At 49.8% G+C, this 20,056-nt stretch overlaps 2 protein-coding genes across 7 annotated transcripts in view; both read left to right on the plus strand.

Annotated features, from left to right (window-relative positions):
* OSBP2 (oxysterol binding protein 2) overlaps positions 1 to 2,107 on the plus strand; it is a 63,186-nt gene extending 61,079 nt beyond the window's left edge. The window contains exons 14-16 of one of the 6 annotated variants that reach the window (XR_006170514.1): positions 94 to 1,648; positions 1,789 to 1,833; positions 1,914 to 2,107. Coding sequence is in view for 1 of the 6 variants with exons in the window: in XM_042828500.1 (XP_042684434.1) it covers positions 94 to 236 (143 nt within the window). In the remaining 5 variants the exon portion in view is untranslated. Of the gene's footprint in view, positions 1 to 93 lie in introns of all 6 variants that reach the window. The other 5 variants (XR_006170515.1, XR_006170511.1, XR_006170512.1 and 2 more) reach the window with 5 other exon arrangements.
* Positions 2,108 to 3,068: 961 nt separating this feature from the next.
* LOC122165753 lies at positions 3,069 to 7,330 on the plus strand. The gene is made up of 11 exons (XM_042829068.1): positions 3,069 to 3,075; positions 3,350 to 3,979; positions 4,171 to 4,304; positions 4,617 to 4,714; positions 4,801 to 4,831; positions 4,966 to 5,052; positions 5,465 to 5,596; positions 5,679 to 5,785; positions 5,889 to 6,024; positions 6,517 to 6,884; positions 7,175 to 7,330. The coding sequence occupies exons 1-10, from the start codon at positions 3,069 to 3,071 to the stop codon at positions 6,592 to 6,594; spliced, it is 1,440 nt and encodes a 479-aa protein (XP_042685002.1). The 3' UTR covers positions 6,595 to 6,884; positions 7,175 to 7,330.
* The last annotated feature ends 12,726 nt before the right edge of the window (positions 7,331 to 20,056 follow it).

The following is a 20,056-nucleotide window of genomic DNA, read 5'->3' on the forward strand; positions in this document are numbered from 1 at the left end:
GAGCACCCATTCCAACAGCTGACCACTTTTTCCAAGAAAGGAGTTTTTCTCCAAACCCAACCTCATCTTCATCCCTTGCTTCTCCCCATGCAGGCAAGGACTACGAGGGTTACATCCCACTGTGGTTTGAGCGGAAGGTGGATCCCATCACAGGGGAGCTCATCTGCACCTACAAAGGTGGCTACTGGGAGGCCAAGGACAAGCAGGACTGGAGCTCGTGCCCTGATATCTTCTGAGCTGCCGTGTTTGCTCTGGTGTGGCCAGCCTGCAGCAGGACAGACAGATGGAGGGACAGCGAGGACACACGGCAGCGCCCTGCCAGTGCTTGACAGTGCAAATAAACACACACACACAGGGAGAAATCTGACAAAGAGAATCTAAACAGGGATTCCAAACCTATTTTTTTATGCACTAATAAATAGCATCTTTTTTTTTTCTTTTCTTTTTTTTTTTTTTTTCTTTAAATGGTGGCTTTTTCAGCTACTAATTAGGAAAGAGGACACGTGGCTCTGGTTCGTTTTTAGCCTAGGGTATTTATTGCTGTCAGGAGCTGCTGCCTGTATCTTTCAGCACCTCGGCTGTATCGGCTGAGACAACAACTTCCAAAGATGCTCGCGTCGTGGGATGCCGTGCATTTGTGTGAGCTCTTTCCTTTGGCATCTTTTTCCCCCATTTGTTAAAAGGAAATTCTGCTCCTGGTTCAGATTCTTTCAAAACCAAACGAAAAACCAGCTGTGAATCTCTGCCCAGAAAATAGCAGGGGTTGTGGCCGTTGCTGGAAGGCTGCGGGTGGTTCCTACAGCTGTCCCCATCACACCCATCAGGATGTTTCAGCCTGAATGACCTGCTTTGTTTCCATGACTGTGGTGCTTCTGGTACGGAGAGGGAAGACCCAAGAGGTGACAGAGGGAACCAGAAACCTGCATACCTGCATTTCATTGTTCTCTGGGTCTTCATCACACCGTCCTGAGTGCTCCCTCCCGTGTAGCCGGACTGCCACATCCCCATCAGAAGATAATTAGCAATAATGAACTTTGAGGCAATGGGAACTGCGAAACCCACAGAACACTTATGCAATCAGGTTCCTCCACCATCAGTCTCCTCCTGGTTGGCTTCTCTTCCAGCACCTGCTGCCTGCAGCAAACCTGTGTGTACAGTATACATAGACCTTGTGTGGCATAACAGTAGTGAGTGGCTATTGGAGTGGCAACACCCACTGATCTCAACGTGCCCCTAAATCTTATTTATTTGCTTCTAATTTATATATATATATATATATAAATATATATAAATATACATAAAATTATTTTGCTTAAATTTCTATGGTACACAATAGATGAAAAATGATGAAGACGGAACGCATCTGTCTGAGTTTTTGTAGCACGAGGATTGAGTGCTTCCCTGGGCCCATCCCCAGGCAGGGTGTGCAGGGGTGATGCTGATTCATTCCCAAAGTGGAGAAGCAACGTTTTGCTCCAAAGCTCTGAAAGCTGCTGTGTTAGCTGGTTGAATGCAGCTGACTCCAGCTGTGCCCCATCCAGCCCCAGGACATGCAGATCTGCATTGGAGATGCTCCCACCTGAATAATGCCTTATTTTCTTCCTTTTTCTTTTAAGTATTTTTCATCGATGCAAGAGAGCTGGGAAAGGTGAGCAGCCTCTGCACCCCAGAATGTCCCAGAGCTGGAGCCCCGTGTCCCCAGGATGCAGGGTGACGTTGCTCAGGGACTGTTGGCACCACGTCCTGCAGGTGGGACGCTGCAAGCTCCTGTCCTCTGTTCTCTCCCAGGATCACCGTCACAGACACTGCACAGCTTAGCAGAGCCTGGGGAGTGTGAGGAGCACCCCAGCAACACAAATCCCCCCCCCCTCCCTGTTTTTTAGGCTAATTTTAAAACTTGTGGTATCTTCCAGAGATCACCGAACGGCAGCACTTCATCTGAGCACCATCTCCTGGTCTTTCTATTTCCCCCGTACTCCCCACCAAAGGATTTTAATGTCATTCTACTGTAAATGCTGTTGAATGTATTTCTTTTCGAGCAATATATTGTGAGTGACCCCCCTCTTCTCCTACACGGTAATAAAACTTGGATTCAGGAGTTTTAAAAGGTGCAGTGCTGAGGTTCTCTCTCGCCCCCCAGATCTGCAGCTTGGGGGTCCTGGGGGGAGCCCTGGGGTGGCGAGGCTCTGGGCATGAAGTGACCCTGCTATCCGAGGAGTGTTAGTTGTCCATTGGGAGGCCATGGAGGCCCAGGGAAGGTTCGTGGGGAGGTGGCCCAAAAGAGGATGGCCCAGGGGAGGAGATTGAGGGATGGTGGCCATGGGGAGGTTGTCCAGAGCAGGAGGTAGTTTGGGGGAGGAGGGCTAGGTAAGCAGAGATAGGAGAGGTGGCAATGGGGAAGATGCTCTGCATGGAAGAGGTTCTCTGGGGGAGGTGACCCAGAGGGTACAGAGGACCAAGGAAGGGGTTGTTCTAGCAGGGCCAGGGCAGGAGAGGATCTGGGAGGAGGTTGTAGAATCACAGAATGTCTTAAATTGGGAGAGACATTAATGATCATCGAGCTCCAGCCTCAGTGATTTGGAGAGATGGTGCTGCAGAGTGTCCCAGGGAGAGGATGGACCCCCAGGGGGACGAAGTCAAGGCTGGGAGGGACCGGGAAGGTGTTCTGATGGAGGAGGAACAGACACAGAGCCTCAGGGGCAGTTCCTGGGGAGGAGGCCCAGGGGAGGTGGAGGAGGCCCTTGGGCAGGCTGGGACTGGCCAGGACACCACAACGTTGCCAGGTGACAGACAACAGCGTGCCGATCAGCTCCGGGCTGCATTGAGCTCGCTGACCTCTCCTCTTTCACCAGGGAGGTGCCACTCTGTGCCCCCCAGCCATCACACAGCTGAGCCCAGCTGCACCCTGCTTGGGACGTTCACTCTGAAGCGTAATGAGGACCTTGAGCCTTCTGGAGCAGAACCCTGCAATCTGGGGTGCTCCATCTGTATCCTCCCTGCAGCAGCGCAGTGCTGGGACACGTGGCAGAGCCTGCAGTGCCTCTCCTGACACTGTCAGTGTCCGTGGGATGGCCGGTGAGTGGGGATGGGGAGCTTCACTCTGTGCACAGCATCCTACAGCTGTCCCCATTTAAATAAGGGACAGTGCAACACAGAGGGCAAAATGGTGAGTGGTGAAGAGCAGAGCTTATGTAGGGCTCACATCAGGTGGGCGTTCCTTGCTGCAGCAGTGGAGCATGCATCATCCTGCCCCTGTGCCTTTACTGCCATGCCGTGCTGTTGTGCTATGGGATAAATTGCTCTACCCAAAGCCCACACAGTGACTCCTGCTCTGTTTGCATTTTGGCAGGGGCTCCCGCTGAGGGCAGAGCTCTGGCTGCAGATCCCAGCTTGGGGGGCTCCAGACCTGTTGCTCCCCACACAGGGCTGGTGGAACGTGGAGTGCGAAGCTGCTGGGGGTCACGGTGGGGCAGCAGGAGCAGCTCCAGCTCTGTCTGCACCGAGGATGTGGCTGCCAGGTGTTGGGAGGACACAGGGGGGATCTACGAGGAGGAGGAAGACGATGGCAGTGGGCAGGATGGGGCCCTGCTCCCATGGCAGTGCCCTGAGCAGGATGAGTCCCCAGAGCTGATGAGGAGGGGAAGCCTGGAGTCACTGGGAGCCAGGATATCCAGGCTGAGCCAGAGTGGGGCTGAGACCCCCTGCCTGGCCTCCTCCAAGCACCCAGCACAGGGCAGGGGGGATGCATCCCACTGGGGACCACACTCCAAGGCAAAGCCTTCAGTCACCTCTCTGCATGGTGGGAATGGGGACGCTGGACATCTCCTGAGACCCTCAAGCAGCTCAGCCAGCAGGAGCAGGGCCAGGGCTGTGGGACATCACAGATGGCAGGAGCTACCAGCATGCCGGGGGTGGCATGGGGGGGATTTCATCCTCACTGCCAAGAAGGAAGATGGTGATGGGCGGAGGAGAGCTCTGTGTGAGTGTGCTGTTGGCCTTGGGGTACTGGGGGCTGAAGCAGGGGTCCAGGAGAGGTTACAGGGGGCTTGGTGGGGCCAGGGACCCCCCTGGGGATGGGTGATGGTGGGACCATGTGGCAGTGAGGGTGGGCAGCCCAGAGCCAGTCCCACTCGTTGGTGGGTTCGTGGTGTCCCCAACCTTCTCTTACAGACACCAATGCAGCAGCGGGACCTGCTGGGAGATGCAGCCCCTGGGCAGAGAGGCAGCATGGGGTGTCCTGCCCAGGGCATGCAGCAGAGCCCCGGTGGCAGCACTGGAAGCAGAAGGCCATCCTGTCCCACAGGGTGCGTGTGGATGGGCATGGTAGGGTGGCTGTCCCCATATGGAGGTCCTTGGGTCCCACACAGGACCTTTTCCAGACCCTACAATGGCCATGGAAAGGCTGTCAGCACGGGGACGTTTATCAAAGAAATGAATTGCGAATGAAATCCTGAAGAAAAACCCTCCAGCGTAGGGGCGATTGTTCAAAACCAGTTTGTAAAAGTCATTGCCTTCATCAAGTTAATTAGCTGCATAAGTGCTGGCTGAACGCCGCAACAGTGCCCAAGGCTGGATGGATTGGTGCCATCCACCCTTGTCCACCCTGCTCCCTCCAGCTGGCAGCGCTGCGCCGGGCCCTGAGGAGCAGCCAGGAGGGGATGCAGGAGCCAGGAGCTGGAGATTGGGGCATGCAGAGCGATAGGGATGGGGTCAGGTGTGTGCTGTGACCCTGCTCTGGGGTCCTATGGGCAAAGAGGGAGTTTTGGGGTGTCCCACTGGGTGATGCTCTCCTTTCTGCAGGGCACGTGCGTGGGATCGTGTGGAGAAAGTGGTGAGTGCTCTGAGATGGATGAAGGGGGGGACAGAGGGACAGGTTGGGAGGCAGCAGGGCAGGGACTGTGCTGGCCGTGCCATAAGAGAGGAGGGAGGAACAGGAGGAAGGCCGAAGGGGGGTTCTTGTCTCAGCAGGGGCAGAAGGGCTGTGCTGGATGCCCAGGGAACGTGAGGAGGAAAATGCTGCATCTCAGAGAAGAGAAGCGGGAGCTGCAGGAGGTTGGTGCCCACCAGGGGTGCTGTGGGTGTGGGAGGGATGCGTCCCTTGGCAATGCAAGGCTCTCACCCAGCCACTGAGTGTCCCGTTTTGTGATACTTGTGAGCTCCTAAAGCCAAAGCGAGGTGATCTGTGGGAAGGTTTTAATTGCAGAATCAAAATCACAGCACGGTTGGGTTGGAAGGACCCTTACAGCCTCCCCAGCACCAATCCCTGCCCTGGGCTGGTTGCCCACCATCAGGGCTCCATGCAGCCTGACTTTGGGCACCTGAGGGTCCGTGGTTCTCAGGAGGGAGGCCAGTGCCCCAGGTGCAGTGGGGTGCTGGGTAGCGACACAGCCTGCACTCGAGGGATGAGCCTTGCTGGCATTGGCCTGGGATGTGACACCTTTCCTTTTTTGTGACACTTTTCCAGAGGCTCTGTGGGCTGGAGCTCCAGATGCGCTCCGTGCTGCGGCAGAGGCAGGAGGCCCTGGGGCAGCTGCGGGCAGTGCTGCGGAAGGAGAGGATGGCTGCACTCCAGCAGCTGCAGGAGAGCTTGGAGAAGGTCAGGGATGGAGTTGGAGCATGGGGTGTTGGTGGCTTGGTGCCTGAGACCCTATGGGTGACCCTGTATGTGGGGCCTGCAGGTGAATGGGGCCGTCTGTCAGGAGAACTGTCACCTGCAGGAGCTGGCAGCCCCAGGAACCCTGAAGGAGCCACCGACCCCAGCCAGAGCACTGCGGGATGCAGAGATGTGTGTGTGGGACCCAGCCTGGCCACCCCCTCCTGATCCTTCCAAACCTGGGTTGTGCTGTGACACAGGTGCACAGAAATTCTGCCTCTTCCCTGTCCCCAAGCACTGTGCCTGGCCTCCAGCAGCACCAACGTGGGGTCCCAGGGGTCCTGCACCACATCCAGCGCTGCCTGCGGGAGCTGCAGGTGAATGACTTCAGTGTGCTGGGAGCAGAGCTGGGCACTACAGCAAGTGAGGAGGTATGGGGACAGCCTGGGACAAGGGTCTTGCCCACCTGCCTCACCCAATGGACAAATCCAGAGTATGAGGTGCTCTGTCACTGGGATGTGTCTATGTCACAAGGGATGCTCAGCCTGGTGGGAGCAGCCCCACAGCAGGGCTCAGGGCACTGTGGTTTTGTTTCTAACCTAGGGACCTTGGGTAGATCCTATCACCACCATACGGGGTTGGGGACATTGGGCTCATCTGTGGAGGGCTGAAGGTGGGAGGGGACCTGCTGGTGGGACAGGACCTGCTATGGGGAAACCATAGGGTTCCTCAGGATTCCTCATCTGTGTTTTCTCAGATGAAGAATTGGGTTCTTCTGCACCTCTCCCACTCTGCACCATATCCTCAGCCTCCCATCTCCCACCCTGGGATACAACCATGGGACAATCCTTAAAGGCAAATTGGATGTGGTGCTTCCTTTTCTGTTCCACCACGTTTTCATGGGTTGTGGCTTTCTCCTAGAGGTTCCTGATGCCACATCTTGCCGTCCCTCCAAGCCCCAATGGGAACAAGCTCACTGCTACGATCAGGACTTGAGATGAAGCATGGAGGTGGTGATGCATCCCTCTACTTCCCCATGCATACCCAGAATTGTGAAGCTGCTGAACGGGTCCCATAGAATTTCCAATATAGAAACTTCCCTTAGGTCCTGGCTGGGCTCCTTCCCAGGGCTGGGGACGGTGGGACAGCATTTTGGGTGTGATGAGTGAGGTCGTGTGCCTCCACCAGGCTGCTGTCCAAGGCCCTGCTGGGAGAACCCGGATTCCCAACCAGCATCTTTGCTCCTCACACTCATTTAGGAGCTTGGAATGGAGAGGTCCATGTTGCAGAGGTGGTTGCTCAGTGGGGTGGGGATGAAGCTTTTGGGTTGGGGTGAGATATGGGGAGTGAGGGCTGGGGGAAGCCTTGTGCCTTCCCAGGTCTTGTTGTTGGCTGGGCCGTGCACATGGGGAGCGCTTTGGGATGGCTGCAGGCAGAAACACTGCAGGAAAAATAAAGAAAAAGAAGTTTAAAAATGAGGAATGGTTCCGTTTAGGAGCTTTCAAATGATTTTAAAGAAGAGAAACGCATTTCTCAGTCTTCACACATCGCAGTGGAGAAAATACTGTTTTTAATTTGCAGGAGAAAGCCCAAGGAGAGTTTCTCTGCGTGCAAGGGGGGAAATGAGAATTTCGTGCAGTACTGATTGCTGCACTTCCTTGCAGGAGGAGAGAAGGAGTGGAAATGGAAATCTTCGTCTGCTTTCTTCCCAATCAAAATAAAAATGTTTCCTCATGATGTTTTTCTGGACTGGGGAGATTTCTGAATTTACTTGTGGTGCACAGCTCTGTTTATAAGCTCCCTTCAGGTACTGGAAGGCTACAGTGAGGTCTTCCCAGAGCCTTCTCTTCACCAGGATACCCAAAAATGTGATATTTCTGCTTCACCTCATGCTTGTAAGGTCTGGGATTCTGATGCAACCTTGAAATCACCCAGTGCAGTACATGTCCCTGTGGAAGGCAATGCAAGACCCTTGAAACAGATGTTTAACACACCTAAAACTGAACGAAGTACCATTGCTCTGTGCCAGGAATGATGACCTAGGATACAGATTTAAAAGAAAAAAATGCTATTTTTGTAATTATTGTGGGAAGTTCTGTTGGAGTAACATGTAATTATAGAAACTGCCCTCTGGTACAAGCCACTGTTCGAACTCTGATGGATGAGAGCTGCTCATCTCCCCAAGGAAAATGAGAATTTCAGTCTGGGAAGGCAAAGCTATTTGTACTGTGATAATGGTGACTGTGATTATATGGCAAAGGTGCCTGGGACTGAACTGGTAACAGTAAAGGACTGAGGGTGTTTCTGGGGGGCTCTTATATCAAGAAAACAGGGAAATAGTTATCTCCATGTGATATAAGTAGAAAAATAATAAAATGGAATAGAGTGGAATGGAGCTGGACAGAATGGAGTGGAACAGAGAGAGGGGAAGGGAAGGGAGGGGAGGGGAGGGGAGGGGAGGGGAGGGGAGGAGAGGAGGAAAACAATCCAGTACAAAAAGTGGGTAAAATAAACTGAAGCCAGATTGATCCTCAAAAATAGCTGTTTTTCTGCTATGGACAGAGGGCAGCTCTGACAGTACCCATGACAGCACTGCTTAGCTGGAAGAGTACTTGCCTTCTGCTTGAGTGATTGTGTATGTTTTTATGGAGAGCACTCACCCATTATAGATATTTACTTATGGAAAGTGTCTCCTAATGCCTGGGGATTGCAGACACTTGTGCTTCCTGGCTGATGTATTTGCTTTACGCTGATTAAGTTCCCCCTCTAAGCAGGGTAATCGGTGGCCTCCTCATCTCACGAGAACCATTTCTGTCTTCCCTGACGTGGGCAGAGAAGGGAGGAACACTTATGTCAGATTAATGATGTCCCAGCAAGGCGAGAGACGTCTGGATAATTGGTGGCATTTGTCGCAAGGGAGGTGTCATCTTCCTTCTGCAGGAATGGCTGGTGAGGGTAATTAGCAAGAATTACTGCATAGATGTTGGAAATTGTTCACCAGTTATCGCTGATGTCTCCTGCATGCTGCTGGGCAGAGCTTCTCCCAAACACCTGCTGAACAGGGAACGGGCATCGGGCTGCTTTATTGAGTGCATGACATGCACTGCCCTCCTTCACTGCAGCCCTCCTGCTTTTTAAGCCATGCTGCTTACCCACAGCCATTTGGGGCCGTTGTAAAGGCTCCCATCATTCGTACAAATTACAGGTATGGGCTAATTGAAGGCGAATTTACTTTGTGCTGACACAGGCTGGTGCTCACGCTGCTTTCCAGGGTGGCGGTTAATTTCAGTCCCATCTGATGGCAGAAGTGCCAGGTAAGCAGAGAACTTCTGCTGCTGATGAGAAATACCCGTAGCCCCTCGTCGGTGTTGACTAAGTGGAAACGCACTTGCCTTGTGTTAATTAACTAATTCCCACTCTTCCTGGGCAGCTCATCAGAAGTGTTTCAGTGAATGTCGTGACTCAATCCAGCCAGTCGACAGGGAGCACGGAGGTTTTATGGAAGCTCGTTTCACATTTGCTGATTAATTTCTGTGACTCCGCGATGCCACTGGCTCGCTTGAGACGTTTTTCTCCTGGTTGGTTATTAGTGCCTTGCAGTAATGCAATGTGCTGAACGGCTACAAAGCAGTGCAGTGGTGCTGAACTAACGGCGTATTTGCTGCCTATGATCCAATTCCAATCATTCCTGCAGGATGCCACCGAGTCAGAATCGTTTTTCTCACTAACACCCCTTGCCATTTCGTGGGTGCTGGGGTGATGAGGGTGAATTAACTCCCCTAAACCAACAAGTAGCAAAATAACATTTTGCTCCCAGACGGATGCTCAGCTTTTGTGGTCGGGGGACCTATTTGGGCAGAGCACCCACCAGCCCCAGGACACCCCTGGGCAGCTGTGTGCTCTCTGTTCCTCTTTCTTCCATCCCTACAGCTGCTACACGTCCATCCATTTCCACCCTCCTTGCTGTTGATCAGCCACAAGTGTTGTTTACAATGCATAACTCAGACATTTGCATGAGATGGGGGATATGGCTGTTAAGCACGATTAGGCTTGTCTTATGCTGATTAATTCTCTTAATTTCTAGGTAATTAGATTCATTAGTTGCATTTCTACCCAACGGTTCCTGCCATTATTTATGGCTGGGTTGCTGACTATCAGTCAGTGCTTTATATGTCTCAAGTTGCTCCATTCCCGTGCCCTGTAGAAGATGTTTGCTCCTCGGAGGTGTTTGTGCACATGGTGCCTTTCCCCATAATGGTGATTGAAGAGGAGGGGATTTGTCATTGCCTGATTAATTCCCTTGAAAATGTTTTGTGTTCACCAGTTTCGCAGTCAAACATAGGGCTGCTGGCCATGAAAGCTCTCTTTAGGGCTCAAGAGAATGAGAATAATGGTTGCCATCTCATGAAGAGCCTCATCTCTTAGTATTCCAGTGCATTAACCGTTTTTCCCATTCTTTAATAAATCTGAAATGATTTTCAAGAGTTGTTTCTACGACAGGTGAAAGCAAGTAATAACCTGACACCTGATGGATTTCATGCTTGCTTCTTCATCTCGCTCAGCTTTGCACTTCATTCTTTGCTTTGCATTTTACAGAGTACAAAGAGTCCCTGAACCTGCAGATAAGAGCCTCTCTCAGCCCTGTAACTCAGGATTTATGCAGCTGCTACTGCTAAGATGATCTTGCACAACTTGCATAGTAAAGCCCTGCTCTCGTTCAGCCCGCTGGCATTTCTTCAACCCAAACTGCTCCTGATGGCTTTAGAGTGTGGGAAGACGATGGCTGATGCTGCTCCAGGCACAGGAAAAGAACCAAGAGAGGTGGCAGTTCCTCACCACAGCAACCTGGGGCCTTTTGCTGCCCATGGCCATGCACACAGCATCCTTCTTGCTTGACATCAGCGGGCTACAGGCGAGCTTGGAATCCAACCCGGGCATCTGGTCTTTTTGTTGTTAGTGGACATAGATCGGTTGCAATGGCCATTTTGAGTAGATCCTTTCCTTACCCCCCAGATCAGCTTATTTGGAAGCTCTCCCTTTTACATAGCCCTTAGTAGAGACAAATCCCACTCTGCAGTGACTGTTACAGGCAGATAAACCCGAGCATCGTCTGCAGACAGGCGGTCACCCACTAGATGGCAAATTTGCTCCACACAAAGCCACGCTCAGCGCTGCTCATCTGCAGAGAGCACAGGAAACTGCAGATGTGTTAAAAAAGAAGGCAGCAGGTCCGATTTACTGAGAGACTTAACGATTTTTCACCTGCATAGCCAACAGGATATAGAGCAGCATCAAGGCTATAAGCCAAATGGGCAACTGCAGGAGCAGCTGGGCTTTGCATTGGAGTGCATTGGTGGCAGGGTAGCAGAAAGGGATGAAAGGGATGAACTGCTTCCTTCTGGGACACAACCAGCTGTAGCAATCTATATGAAACCACAGCTGAGAGTATCTCGAATGTGGCAGTGCTTGCTTCCTCTGGAAGTCTGCTGTTCCAAAGTACTACCTTTCAATTTTTCATTATCACCCAGTAATGGGGAGCACACTGACCTCTGCTGAAGCATGAAGACCTGATGTGGAGAAATAGGAACAGCTGAGGCTTGAAACATTTCCCACATGCCATCTGTAGGATCTGAACCTTCGATCTATCACCCAAAAGCCAACCCATGGACTTGGGCTTTTATGTAGCCCCACAAAGGGGGCACAAGACACAGCTGCCCCTCTTCACGATTATTTCCATTAGCTCTGCTGGTTATGAATCATAATCTTTGTTGACACTCATGGACTGCTTGCAAGACCACTGTTTTGTGCTCTGCGTGAAGTCACCCAAGGAGAAACCAGAGGCTTCTTGGTTCTCTGGAGCATGGGGAGAAAAGCATTATAAAAAGGCAGCAGCACCTTTTGTATGTGGTGATAGGATGACCAGAATGCTAATGCAGTGGGAAATAGTTCTCATAGGTAGGAATTGCCTGTAATAGAGAAGCAAATCCACTTTTTGCTAGATACAAATTCCACTGAACAGTTCAAAGCCTAAATGAAATATTTGTAGAGGCTGTAATTGAATTAGAGCTGATGGAGAAAGGTTGTCGTTCTGAGCTCTGTGGAACTGGAGGAATCTGCAGCTTTGGACCAGGTGGAGGAGATTTGTGGAGCACGGCTGAGGCTCTTAAAGGGGGAGAGAAGAAGGAGAATATGGAGCTGCTTGGTAGGAGGAGGGTGATATTTAGTTATAGGGCCAGAGGGCAGGAAATGGCAGCACTGGCAGTGGTGTGGTTCTGACCAAACTGTTACAGCAACTGCCAACCCAGTGCTAAGGAAGGTGATGTATCCTGTCTCTGGTGGTGACAAGGCTGATGCTTCTGATGAGGACTTTATGCCTTATCTCTGCTCTGGGACACCAGTCTGGTAGGTTTGGGTGTGGGGTGAGGGAGAAAGCAGTAATGCAGCTGATTTGGCAGCTGCTTGGTAGCGTGGCATTTGCTGAGATCTTTCTAACATCAGCCCCTTTGTGCAAGGCAGTTTCTTCAAGCTGCTGATGGGAGCACTGCATTTTGGGGAACTGGGATAAGATACATGAAAAGGCAAGGAAGAGTTGTAAGGCTTTGTAGGTGTGAACTGACTCTCCCCAGTACAAGGAATCAGTCACGTTCTTGTTTCCAGCACACACACTGAAGCCACACAGGGACCACACAGCTCTGCTCTGGCTCTAAAGCATCTGGCAAGCTGTCATCTGCCCACCACGTCCACTCTGCATGCTGCATGTCACTCAAGACTCTTTAATACTTGTCTGAATCACTTTGGTCTCTTTTTATGTGTTGTACCCATCTGAGGGGTTGGCAATCTTCCCCTGTGGGATCCATGCTGACCTACAGGTGACAGTTGGTGTCAAGGTGGGGAAAGCAGGCTGCAGTAGAAGTCAGCAGCAGAAAAGAGTGGCTGGAGCAATACAACTTGAGGCTCTGGATACCAGAACAGGGTAATACTGTGGGCAGCCCCCACCACAAGACAGCAATGGACAGTCACTGTTGGCCATGTGCTACCTGTTTTGCCCTTGAGAATCTGATGTTTGCTGTCTTTGGGATGAGAGGCAGCTTCCCAAAGCATCACCTATGCTGCATCAAGGGTCACTCATCCACCAGTTCCCACTGCTAGCTCAGACACTGCATGCTAACAGTATCTTCTTTCTCACGTGCACTCGAGGATCAGCTAATAATCTAGGTGCAAAAGCACGTAGCAAAGAGGATGAGAGTGCAGCAGAGAAGCTGAGTAAATGTTCCTCTTCTGTGGAGGAGCTTACTGGAGTCCCCAGCCCGGAACATTTCTTAATGGGGACGAGTCAGAAAATGTGTCTCAAAGCGATGTTTCAGTAGATGAAGTTATAAAGCACCTCAACAAAATAAACGGTGCCAGTTCAGCAGCGCCGAGTGGTTTTCAGCTGAGCTCTTAAGGAATTCAGGGATGAAATAGCTGAACTATTAACTGCATTAAGTCTACTGTGAAACTTCCTACTTAAAATATTCTCACTATAGGGGGCAAGAAAGCAGTGAGACCTTGATTTCTTTCTTTCTTTTTTTTTTTTTTTAATAAATGTTTTTGTGCAGATCCAGGAAGAGTAGATCATTAATACTGATGCTTAAATGAGGTAAAACTGGAGTATGGAAGGGAGTTAGGGAGTGTGCTAGTGAGGTTTGATTTATGGAAAGAGTCAACAAGGCTTTTGTGAATGGGAGGACTACCTGAAGGGTCAGCAAGGGATCATATATCAAAATGCTGAGAAATGCGTGGTGTGGTCTGCTCGAGTTTCCAAAGGACTTCAACAGATTCTTTGTTCCAAGGATCTCAGAGAAACCTTATAGGAGCTCTGAGTTGCTTTGAGAAGGAAGGTGCTCACATAAGTGAGCTGATGGAGTCGAAGGGAAGGAGACACAGGTCAGCCCTCGTGGTGAAGAACCCCCCCAAGGCTTAACCTTGGCAATGATTTAAACCCAGGCTCCAGCTGGACCCACAACTGAAACATGAATCAAGAGCCCTACAGTCCCACATGGTGACTCCAGCTGGTTTGAGATTCACTTGCAGGTGAAACGGGGTGTTTTACAAGTTGGGGTTTTGTTCTGTTCATTCCTGATATCCACTTTTCTTTCTGACCACAGCAGAGAGCTGAACTGACTCCAGCTCTTATTCTTGAGTGATATTTTTTCAGAGCCCACCACAGTGCATCTGAAATCAGGATTTGTTCTTCCCCTGTGTGTCACTTCACATTTATCTGTACTGAATTCTATCTTCCATTCTGTCACCCTATCAATATTATGTATTTCCTCTTGTTTAATTTGTTGCTCCTTCTCTCCTCTGCAGGGAGAGAAATGAAACACTTGGCCCTACGCATCCTCTCAGGGCTCTCATGAGCTTGGCTTCTTCCACACGTCCACTAACCCAATCCCTTCCCTATGCTGAAGGGTCCTGTCCTCCAGGTTTTCCTCATACGAAAGCCATTCCAGGCCTTCCATCACCCTCTTGTCCTCCCCTTGTACCCGTGTCTGAGACGAGGGGTTTGAAACCACAGCATGACTGAACCAATGATTTATACAGCAGCAGAACTGCACTTCCCATTGATCAGATAATCTACTGTCCTCTAGGAGCTCTTCCTTGAGGCTGCACGCCGTGTGTTACCGGCACAGATGGCCCATCTGACAGTTTAGATACCGTCTTACAAATGGCCTTCCTCCACCTTTGCTTAGTTCTGGAGTCCTCTTGTCATAATGACTCACTGGAGTGCTCCTCTCCCAGACCTGCTTGGTGATTGCCTCCCCGTGATTTACAGCTCAACCTCAGCTGTTCCTACCTGGCATCCAGAGAGAAATGTGCCATCTCCCTCTCCTTGCACTTGTAATTTCATAGTGTTTGGCTTTCCATTCCTCTTCCAAAACCACTTTGCAAGGTTGTTTGCTCTGTTACTTCACTCCTGCTTGGGAAGCAGGCTGATTTTTGTTAATAATATGGCCAACTTCTGCACAGCAACCACAAGGCACTAAATGATGCTCATGGTTGCCTTAGAAAAGACTGATGCCCTCATGTTCTGACTCAGGCTGTCTTTTACTGGACACGATCGTGCTACAGGTGGAGCTGCTCTATTTGGTGCCTGGTGGGCTAGCTCCTTTATAACATTTCAGTGGTCATTTGCTGTAGGACATGGGCTCTCAATGGAGGTCAGAGGAGTGGAGTGTGCAGACTCAGAGGAGGAGCACTGATGATGCAATTAGGAATTAAGCCCAAATAGGTATTATTTTGAGACGTGAAAGTAGCTCTGTTGGGACAGAATGCTCTCTTTCTAAAGGAAGTAGATGCCTGGCCTCTGTTTCCATCCACGATGTGTTTCATACTGATTTTTCCATTGGGATATTAACAGCTCCTTAGAAATCATCACCCTGAACTGTTCTATACCAAGTGACAAATTACCTGTAAAAGATCTCAGTGAAAGCTTCTTCTGGAGTCGAAGAATTGATTTCCAGATATCTCAGCACTTCTTCCATCTTCTCAAAGACAGCACTTCTCCAGGGCTGCTTGTTCTCTGGGACACTCAAGAATGCCAATAACAAGGGAGTACATCACATCCATGCATGCAGGCAGCAGTGTAATGGGAGCATGCATTGTGACTGTCATCATTTTATTCACCTCACGTGTTCAGGACCAGGACTGCTCACAGCTGCATCCTTTCTGCTGTGGTCCATCATATCACAGTGGCCCGTGCACTGAGAGTTCATCCATGCCAGTAAGGGAGATAGGGCATCCTTCAGGTCATCCGTGCATCCAGCTCCTTGTCCACATCTGAAATGTATTTGAAGTGACAAAACTGACCCTGAAACAAAAGCTGTTTGCTGTTCAAAGAGATGTCTGAAGCTCTCATCTAGATGGTGATTGATAGCATGCGCAGTGAACAGCGTGCCGAAGGAGCCTAGTGAAATAGGAGCTTTTTTTTTTAATTTAAATTTTTATTTATTTAATATGTGTATGTATGAAGCCTCTTCCTTGTATGACCCAGGAATACTTTCAGACGAGGCCCTCTGGCTCTGAACTGCCTTCAGGACTGCTTGATTTATGGTGCCTTGTGTGAGCTTCTGACAGACAGAGCTTCAGCAGGCCACGTGCGCCCCCTCTTTGAGATGTGATCAAAAGTTCACATTTGAACCTGTGCAACCATCCATTTCAGTGCTAATGACTGCAGTAGGTGAAGCCTGAAGGCTGACTTTGGGCTGAAGTTTTTCTCCTTGCAAATCAAGCATGCAAACTGCCTGCTGCTGATTCGGTGCTGTAAGTTTGCTCCTACACCAAGCGTTGGGTTTTGGACCACGATGTATTTGCAGTGGTGCACATTCAACCTCAATCTCTGGTCACCTCAATTAACTGTATTTTTAACTTGTAGGAGGTATTCAGAGAAACCTGTCTGAAGGCATCTGGAAGCCTGCCCTGGTTTCCTTTGCCTTTCCTTTGTCTCTGCTTAAGCAGAGACCTGAGTTAAGATTTACAAGATCGTGGAAGAGCTCCTCTCCCCTGCTTCAGAGGAAAAATTGCTGCTCTGCCCTTTTTCCTGTGATCTTATCACTGATTACAAAGCTGGACACCATTCACCCACCAGGTGAGCAAGGGTAGCACTACAGTGTGTATCTCACGTTCAAATAGCAAATGAGAAAGATGTTTGAAAAGAAAACCAAATGCAATTTCCCCTTTCCTTTCTTTATTGTTATTAGAAATCAGAAAGTTTTCAAGAAAAAAAGTGGAAATGATGGATAAACCCCAACAAACCCTGTGTTTTCAGACAAAAACGTACCCAATGAATTAAGATATTTCTCAGCTTTTACACTAAAGTCATCTCCCAGTCCTCTGCTCCTTAGGATTGCCTCTGAAGGTGGTTCTGTGTTGGTCCCCAGCTCTTTGCCATCAGCTCTGTGAGATGTGCTCCATCTCTGTGAGCCACACAGTGGGGCTGTTATCCCACCTGACGCAGGGATGGCTGAGGCTGGTTGGGCTCCTCCTGCAGCAGCTGTCTGTGGCAGGCAGATCTCTCACACTTGCAGCTTTTTGACCCCCTTGAGGTGACTGTGGAGCCCGGTTGTGTCCCTGCTCACCCCTTTCCGTTGAAGTCATTGATGGAGGTTCTTCTGCTTAGTGTCCCCATCTGTGGTGGAGCTGTGTATGATGTGGTGGTTGGTGATGACTGGTTTTAAGGTCTGGCTCCAATGAAGAGCATCTTCAAGCTGACTTAGGATAGCACCTAGTGCTCTGATCTGGGCTTGGAGGAGCCCAGCTCCTCATGGCTGCGTCCTGTTCCAGGGGATGGTGCTGGTGCACCGTCCTGCTGTGCGATTCCTCAACAAACCTTGGTAGCCTATCCATGCTGCTCATTGCTTTCCAGCCTTTGAAAGCCATCATAGAATCATTAAGGTTAGAAGAGTCCTCTAAGTCCCCCAAGTCCAACCCATCCCACCATGCCCACTGTGCTCCTCAGTGCCACTACTGCATGTTTCTTAAACACATCCAGAGTTGGTCACCCCACCACCTCCCTGTGCAGCCTGTGCCAATGCTCTACCACTCTTCCAGAGATGTTTTTTCCTAATATTTGAGCTGGACTTGGTGGTCTTTGTCTGTCCCTTCCAACTCAGGTTGTTCTATGATTCATGCTACCCACTGTGGTGCTTCCTCAGTGAGTGCAAGAAATCTAAACCTGGGAAACTGCTTTGCTCAGGGATCAGCCAGTGTGCCCTGCTCACAGGTCTGTCTTCCTTTCCTTGCAAACTAATGCTCCTGAGCACACATCAAGGGTTAATTTGCCTTTTGGTGCAAGGGAGAAGTTTGCAAGTACAGTACCCATGCCATATGCTGAGGATTTAGCTTTATAATCATCTTGGCTTTAGCAGCAAAGCTGGGAAGAGAAGCTTTTTTTGTATTTATTATACATAAGAAGATCTCGGTGGTTAAGAATGTACACGGCTGAAAATGGGGAAGGAAAAAAAACACGACTTTGATAAGCTTTAAAGATTTAAGAGACGGGATCTGCATCTGCGTTGCCAAAAATACCTTTGTGGAACCCGGCTGCTGGGAGGGGTGAGGCACGTGAGCGGTGGCACCTTGATGCCATGTTCACCCAAGGGTGCCACAAGTCAAGTAGTTGATAGAATCATAGCGTCATTAAGGTTGGAAAAGACCACTGAATTCGTCAGGTCCAACTGTTGACCCGTCCCCACCATCCTCACCAACCATGTCAATCTCTTCTGCTGCACTATGAGAGGGTTTGGCTGGCACAGCGCCTCTGTCCTGTTCCCCACCCCATCCTGGTACACACGTGGCACCCCAAGAGCTGCTCCAGGTCAGAGGATGGCTGCTGAGAGCTGTCTTTCCAGGGATTTTAATGCTCCATTAGCCTGAAGAGCTATTTACGAGGCTGCCTCTTGAGAAATCAAGGGATTCCGACACACTTACTCAAACGCGTGTCATCGGGACGTAAGGGCTAACTGCTGTGAATGAGAATAAACCCCAGCACACCATGGCTATCGATCACACAGGACTTTTTATGGCTGTTCTTGATGAATGAAACTCCTTCCCATTGGAGGCTGCAGCTCAACTCGGGTTGCTCCCCTCGGGTTCCTGGGTGGTGGATTCAGTATTTGACCCTGCAGTCAGCCCAGAGCTGTGTTGGAAGTAGTGTGGGATTTTCCATTGTGGGTTCCTTTTCCTCAGCAGGCAACTTCTGGGTCTTCTGAACTCTCTTTTCAATCCTTCCTTTGGGTGCCAGCCCACACCACCTATCGCTCCCCGTGGGTGATGGAAGAGAGATGCCCATCAAACTGCACAGGGTGACGGGGTTTCAGCAGCAGGGGGGAAAATGGAATGCATGGTGCCTACATGGGGAGGATGGAGGTGTGCATCGCAACCTCCAGGTCGTGGTGATTTCTCATGGTGATTTCCCCACTCGGCTCTTGCCCACGTGGTCTCTTTTTGCTCTGCTTGGAGTCATTTGTATGAAATGCATGACCTGAATGAAGGCTCCCTGATATCGAGCCGTGTTGGAAATACCTCTGAAACCGTGGCAGTGGTTTTTGAAGCACAAATATTTTCTCTTGTGGCATTTTGGTCTCTCTGCTTTGGGGTGGAGGGAACAAAAACATTTGTCAAAAAATATTCCCCTATGGACAGGGTTTCTGCAAGCACATTTCCAGAATGGAGGGGGGGAAAACAACCAAAATAAAATCCGAAAGGAAAAAAAAAAAACAACAACCCCATATTTCTATCATAGTCTTTGCTGTGAAAGTCTCCTAACATGGCCTGGCTCCAGCAATATGTCTCATTTTTCTTTTCTCCTTCGCCAGAAGATTTGTCTTTTAAAAATTCATTGAGCCCTCCGGTGTGGCCTCGTGCCAAGGTTGCTGGAAGTCGCTGGGTGCTCTGGTTGCTTTAATAACTCAGAGAGGATTAAAGTTCAAGGGCAAGGGTTCAGTGCTTTCGGAAAATCAATTCCCTCTTGACTTGACCACCCAAAAAGCGGGGGAATGTGAAATTAATAAGAATCAACCCAAACCCCTGGGTAGAGTCCTTCCGCTGGTGAGAGGGTGAAATAAGGCTTAGAAAGTTATTCTGCCCTTTTGCATCTTAGCTTTAAAATTTTGGATCTTTTTTTTTTTTATTTAACCCATACTAGCAAGTCTTGCTTGCAAGGCTAATATTTCACAACACCAACCCATTGCAGACCCATTCCTCCCATTTTTCTGCTGTTCTGACGTTGGTCTAAGACAACAGGTCAAGCCCACGTGATTACAGGTTCTCACTTGCTGATTCCCCTCTGTAGCCCTGGTTGTTCCCACTGTTGACATGTAAGGAGTGGTTGAAGACGTGCCATGGGCATGCTGTTCCCAGAGGGAGGTTATATTTCAGGTGTATTGAGTTTTTTCTGTGCACTGGTTAGAATATACAAGCCTTTAATGCATATTGTATGCCAGCACCTAATTAAGCGATCAGCAGCAGGGCTCTCCTGTTCAATTTTTCAACGTTGTGTCTTTAGTTACAATGGGAAGGTTTAAAATGCTGATAAGTGATCACCCCCTTCCTTCTCATTGTCTTCCTACTGCCAACAACTGGCAAAGCTCTACGGTTGGTTTTCATGTTTTTGATACTTAAATGGACAAATCAGCTGTGCTTTCTCTACTGAACCAGGTCAAATCCTGTTCCTCTTCCTAGAGAGGATGCTTTGGAATGGTGGTCAGCCCACTAAATGGCCCTGTTTGGTGTCCCAAATAGGGATGAAGCACTTTGGGGGAATTTGGGTATGTGGTGAGCAGGTCTGAATATTTGCTTCATAGATTCATATTAGCTAGTTTGGGTCTGAGCCTAATCCCACATATTTTGGTGGGAGATAATAGCTGAACAATTGCTGCTGTCACCACCTTTATACCTTAAGGTATAACTTTTAAAACAAATTTG

Source organism: Centrocercus urophasianus, unplaced genomic scaffold, assembly GCF_019232065.1.
Source record: "Centrocercus urophasianus isolate 14NV4802_14NV808 unplaced genomic scaffold, USGS_Curo_1.0 seq_30, whole genome shotgun sequence".
Lineage (NCBI taxonomy): Eukaryota > Metazoa > Chordata > Aves > Galliformes > Phasianidae > Centrocercus > Centrocercus urophasianus.

What these genes read in the sequence shown, in the direction of transcription:
- LOC122165753 (XM_042829068.1), top strand. An exon ending in GGGATCGTGTGGAGAAAGTG is followed by an intron (nt 4,832 to 4,965) that starts GTGAGTGCTCTG and finishes TTCTTGTCTCAG; the next exon opens with CAGGGGCAGAAGGGCTGTGC. An exon ending in AGAAGCGGGAGCTGCAGGAG is followed by an intron (nt 5,053 to 5,464) that starts GTTGGTGCCCAC and finishes ACACTTTTCCAG; the next exon opens with AGGCTCTGTGGGCTGGAGCT.